General features: G+C 45.1%; 1 protein-coding gene across 2 annotated transcripts in view; it reads left to right on the plus strand.

Annotated features, from left to right (window-relative positions):
• Window positions 1-5,523, plus strand: part of COG6 (component of oligomeric golgi complex 6) — a 130,290-nt gene extending 124,767 nt beyond the window's left edge. Inside the window, exons 19-20 of one of the 2 annotated variants that reach the window (XM_042960589.1) lie at window positions 4,275-4,343; window positions 5,215-5,523. In XM_042960589.1, the coding sequence (XP_042816523.1) occupies window positions 4,275-4,296 (22 nt within the window). In that variant the 3' untranslated portion in view covers window positions 4,297-4,343; window positions 5,215-5,523. The remainder of the gene's footprint in view (window positions 1-4,274; window positions 4,344-5,214) is intronic. The other variant, XM_042960542.1, reaches the window with a different exon arrangement.
• The last annotated feature ends 477 nt before the right edge of the window (window positions 5,524-6,000 follow it).

Genomic DNA, 6,000 nt, shown 5'->3' on the forward strand with positions numbered 1-6,000 from the left:
ATGTACTCAACGCCACAGAAATGTATGCTTGGAAACGGCCAAAATGTCACATTTTAATGTTATGTGTATTTTACCATAAAAAATAAAATTGCCCCCAGAAAGAGTCAAATCTAAAAAAAGAAAAATATTCACTAAGCTAGATGATCCATCAGCTTTCTTTTTTTTTTTTTCCTGGAAACCTCACTCCTGGTGGCCTCTGCCTTCTGTAATGTGGATTCATTGATCCCCAGGGACCCAGTGGTCATCCAAGGATTTCCCTTCCCAGCTCTATTGTTGGAGCCACTGCTTCCCTAATCTATGTCTTGATTTATTTCCTTGTTTTGGTGGACACTATTCTCTGTGAAAGGATGCATGGGTATTAAATCTTCTGAGTCCTTACGTGTTCTGGGCTGTCTTTATTTTGTGCTTTGCTGAATTGCAATTCAGTTTTCCTCCGCATACTCACGGCGTTTTCCATCTCCTTCTCGCATCCAAGTTAGTGCTTTGTCGCTGCTCCACGGCACCTTTGTTATTACACCTCAGTCGCTATTGTTGATCCCTATTTTTTAGGTTTTATCAAATCTGATTTCCAACCTAAAGATGGTCTCCCTCTACATGTTTTTGTAAAATCAACAAGATGATTGGTAAATATCATTCACCGATGTTTGCCTACTGGTTTCCTTGCTGTGCTCAGGAAATTGTTGCAACTCCAGAGCTATAACCTGACTGTATAAAAGGGGTGTAGGAAATCGTCCATAGTCCTAAGTCCCTCCTGATATTTTGTTTCATTTCCAAATAGCTTTAGGGTTGGGTTAGCTATTTATTTTCTCTAAAACTATAAAAGTAGGTCCCCCGAAAAACAAAATGTCAACTAAATAAAAACCCCTATTTGAAAACTTAAATCATTAGCTATCACGTGTTACCTTCATATTGTCATTTTAGACTGTGTTATTAGCCAAAAACCAGTCATCGCAGAGACTGGCTCTTCCTGCTTGATACAGCGTGACACTGTGAGTTAAGAAAACATATTTTAAATCTCGTTTCACTTTTTTGTTTTGTTTTGTTTACTTTGTGCCTTTGTATGTGTTCCCATCTAAGTGTTTTCAATTTTTAAATAAATATTTAAGACTCAGATCTATATTTGGATGCATGCATAATCAACATCACCTTCAGTTAAACCTTCTGCATTTTGCCACAAATGGGAGAAATTGACCTTGATATTTTCCAGGAGGACAAATTCATAAATATGAGAACCGAAAAGAAAATCCTGCGCCAAGATAGCAAATGACTCATTGCAGCTTCTGTAGTGAAATGAAGACAGTTTGCAAGGCCGGCACATTTATGAAAAGTACAATAAATTATATAATACCACAAATAAGCACAGATAATAGGAGCCTGTGCCTTTTCCTTGATGCTGGAAATTTTTGTGTATCTAAGCCTTCATGTGCTTTGCCTTCAGTGGGTTTTGTTCACAAAAACCAAATATTCTAGAGAGACCCCCAGGGTGAATCTGTCACTTAAAATCCTACTTTTGCTTTGCTACAGATGCTTTGTGTGGGAAGGAATAAAACCATCCTTCGTTTTTGTTTTGTGTTTTTCCTGTAAAGAGAGAGAGAAAACATTGATGAAGGAAATTTATAAATAACACCTTTAAAAATGGCCACCGTGTGACCTTCTTGACTCAGTTAACCTTTTTAACAGAGTAGCTAGCCTTTAGACCAGTAGGTTGGTTGGAGTTTTGCCATGCCTTAATTCTTTTTTTTTTTTTTTTTTTTGAGAGAGAGACAGAGAGACAGACAGACAGAGCATGAGTTGAGGGGGTAGGGGCAGAGGGAGAGGGAGACACAGAATCGGAAGCAGGCTCCAGGCTCTGAGCTGTCAGCACAGAGCCCAATGCGGCGCTTGAACTCATGAACCGGGAGATCGTGACCTGGGCCGAAGTCAGACGCTTAACTAGACTGAGCCACCCAGATGCCCCCATGCTTTAATTCTTTCTAACTCATCCTTTGACAAGGGTAGAAAGGATACATGGTTAAGCAAAAGAAGAAGGAGGAAGTGAAAGAAAGAATTAGATAGCATGTAAATAGAGACCTGAGGTGTGGTGTCTACACATCCGGGACTTTCCCCGGGAGGGTGTACGGCTGCGCCCGGCCTTCTCAGAGACCAGCCAACTCTGTGTGCTCAGCTCTTCCCCCCATCTTCCCTGCAGCCACCCTGGCAGATCCCGTGTGTTTCCGCCCAAGCAGACCTGCCTCTACCGCTCGCTCATCCCCAGATTTCCACACGCTCCTGCTCCCCCCTCCTGAGGACTTAGTGGAGGGCGGGCCCAATGCCTTTGCTGCCCTGGTATCTCCTCCCCAAGACAGGTCCTTTTAAAACAGGCTTAGTGCAGGAAGGGAGGGTATGCGTGGTAAGCACAGTACCGGGGCTGGTGTCCACTGTCCCATCCTAGCCTTCCAAACAACTGTCTGAGGTGGGCAGTATTATGTGTCGAGGAGGTTGGAGAATTCCGTCCAGGTCACTTTAATGCCCCTGCCTCCCCCCCCACCCCTACCCCCCACCACCCCGGCCCAAGTAACAGGGTCTTACAGCGTTCCAAGGCCAGTGGTTTCTGGCTCCCGACAGGAAGCCTGCCAAGCGTTCCATTGCCTCTGCTTCCTACCCAGCCCCTCCTGCCACCCAGAGGAAGGATGTCTTGTGCCTTTTGTTCTTTGAGAAGTTGCAGACGATAACCTCTGGGGAGCCCCCGCGGGCCTTGCCGCTCTCCGTCTGTGACAGAAGAGAGCATTTCCTTCCACCAGACTCTAGGTATGTGTCTTGGCCCTGATGCTCGCACCTCTCATCGTCCCACCCCCAGTGGTCGATGACTTTGGGGCTTGTAAGGTGGTTGGATAAGAGTTCCAAAAAAATCAGGATTGGAATTCTCTCTCCATTAAAACGGAAATGGCGATTTGGTGAAATGAAGATCAACCAGCAAAACACACTAGTGATGGCTATGAGACCCCAGTAGGCATGCATTTCTACTCTTCGAGAAATCTCAGGTTGCTGAATGTAGCCTGGTGGACGTTTGTATGACAGAACTGATTATGCAGTCACGAGTCACAGCGTGAAACCAGTCCGTGTGTCTGTCCATTCCCCGCCTACCCCACCCCTAGCCACCAGAGGAATTTTGCTATGAAAGTTTTGCGTTCATGTACCAAAACGGCCTCCTCCAGGGAGAGAGGCGATTCCCCACTCCGGCGCTGATCTTCTGTGTGGCTTCCTTTAACGATCCCAGAGAACATGGCTCTGATGTGCCAGCTGTACCTGGGCAGAAGCAGCAAAGACAGTGTCTTAGTCTGTTCTGGCGAAGGTAACAGGAGTACCACAGACTGGGTGGCTAAACAACAGAGATTTGTTTTCACCGTTCTAGATGCTAGAAGTCCAAGATGAAGGTGCGGGCAGATTCAGTTCCTGGGGAGAGCTCTCTTCCTTGTTATGCCCTAACATGGCGGAGAGGGAGAGGGGAAACTGTCTTGTGTCTCTTTTTATAAGCACATTAATCCCATTATGGGATTCCATCCTCATGACCTAATTACCTCCCCAGAGTCCCACCTCCACATCCTATCACAATGGGGACTAGGATTTCAACCTGGATAAGACACCAACATTCAGCCATCGCAGGTGGGGTGCACTGAAAGAGGCTCCTGAGGGCGAGGCTGTGATGGATGGTGGCGGTCACAGCAGTGGCCCTCAGAGACTCAGTGGGAAACAGCTCCACAGTGGAGATCAGAGGCGAGGATGAGAAGCTTCAGCAATGCAGCTTTAGGGAATTGAGGCACGGGCAACAGGTGGTCCTAAAGAAGGCTTGGATGGGACAGGAGACACAACTGTGGTTCATCCCACAGAGGAGCCCAAATGAACATTGGTGAGAACAAATTTTGGGGATTCCCCATCGATAAGTAGAGGACCGTGGAGGTCCTACAATCACAGGTGTCAACATGAACCAGCAAAATAAAGATTTATGTATTTATTTGTATATTTATTTAGTTAGTTTTACATTTTTCATGTCTATTTATTTTTAAGAGAGAGAGAGAGAGCGCCAGTGGAGAAGGGCAGAGAGAGCCGGGGAGAGAAAGAATCCTAAGCAGGCTCCACTCTGTCAGCTCAGAGTCTGACACGGGGCTCGATCTCATAAACCCTGAGATCTTCCTTAGGGCCCCCCTTAGTTTTTGCTCATACTAACTTTTCACCTAGAGTCTGCTCCTAACATAGACCTATTTGAGAAAGGGTAATTTCAATGTTGTTTCCTCAAGGGACAAGCTCCAGGGGCTGTAAACACCCTATAGGATCTTTGGGCTGAACTTTCTCTCCTACCGTACAAGGTAAGTGGGGTTCAAGTTGCAAATGTACTTCATTCATCTCCAGTTGATTTATGTGCCTAGTATCATAGTGGGTTAGACATGGAGGGCCTGGGTGACACAGTTGGTTAAGTATCTAACTCTTGATCTCCACTCAGGTCACCATCTCACAGTTTGTGAGTTCAAGCTCCGCATCAGGCTCTGTGCTGATAGCGCGGAGCCTGCTTGGGATTCTGTCTTTCCTTCTCTCTGCCCCTCCCTGCTTGTTCTCTCTGTCTCTCTCTCTCTCTCTAATAAGTAAAAAACTTAAAAACAAAAACAAAAACAAAAACCAGACATGTTCCCCAATGTCAAAGACTTAGTAATTGGGTCCGTCCAAGAAAACCTAGGCGTGGATGAGAACTCACAATGATATGTTACAAGAGCTGACCCTTCTTCCCTTGTCCGTTTGAGGCTGACATTTCTTTAACACTTTAAATATAGTGGAGCCTCTGTAATATTCTCTCCTTTTGGTTCTTTTCTCCTGTCTCTTTACTTTCTTCCCCCGAATGCCAGATAGAAACATTAATCTTTCATAGTTAGTGGATAATTTCATACTCGTTTTTGGAACTCTCTTATTTTGCCTCCAGAGCTTACTCTCTGGTTACATAATCTTGTACCTCTGTTTCTTTATACATAAAATAAGAATAATAATAAGCGCTTCCTTATAAATTTTTTTGTGAACATTAAATGGAAAAAAAAAAATCAATGTGAAGAACTCAGCCCAGTGCTTGAAACTTGTTAAATAGTCAATAAATCATAGCTATGGTTTGCGTATCAGAATTATTATTACCTGCTATCACCGCCCCTTTATTTGGCCACCGAGGAGATAAGGGCCATTTGCTCTCATTTCCAGAGTTCCGAGCAGTGTGCGTCATTCGTCAAGTACGTAACCTGGAGCAGCTGCTGAGGTGGTGGCACCATCGGTGTGGGTCACTTCCTTTCTAACTGATGACTGCCTGACTCAGACTCATGAGGGAAGGGAGGACAGAGCAGCCATTTCCATGGAACCAACGCTCCCGGAAGCTGACCACAGCTTTAGTGATGGCTCCAAGGGGCCAGTCTTCATCACAGGTATGTCTCGTGAGGATGCCACGGCCAGAAGAATTTTATTTTAACAACTGTCATATTACATATGAAACTAAATGTGCATTGCTCTTTGGCATTTTCTTATTTTTTTTTTAACTGTTTATTTTATTTTGAGACAGCGAGCCCGTGCAGGCGGGTAGGGGCAGAGGGAGAGAGAGAGAGAATCCCAAGCAGGCTCCGCACTGTCAGAGCCCAGAGACCAATGCCGGGCTCGACCTCATGAACCGTGAGATCGTGTCCTGAGCCAAAATCAAGAGTCAGCCGCTTAAGCGACTGAACCACCCCGGTGCCCAGCTCTTTGGCATTTTCAAAGAAACTTAACAGATCATTACTTACCATATTTTACAGATGAGGCAAGTGAGACTCCAAGAAGTGGTTTACTCCCCCCAGAATGAAAGCTGAAGTAAAATACAGATGTTTTGAAATCTATACTAGAAAACTCTACCTGTGATACTGTGACCTTTCCCTTAAAATTAGGTCCCACTGGACAGCACTCCCTTCTCACAGCTATTTCTTTCCCCCTTATGTATTTTCTCTCTTCCTTTTGGGCAGA

The sequence above is a fragment of the Panthera tigris genome, chromosome A1 (genome assembly GCF_018350195.1).
Source record: "Panthera tigris isolate Pti1 chromosome A1, P.tigris_Pti1_mat1.1, whole genome shotgun sequence".
Taxonomy (NCBI): domain Eukaryota; kingdom Metazoa; phylum Chordata; class Mammalia; order Carnivora; family Felidae; genus Panthera; species Panthera tigris.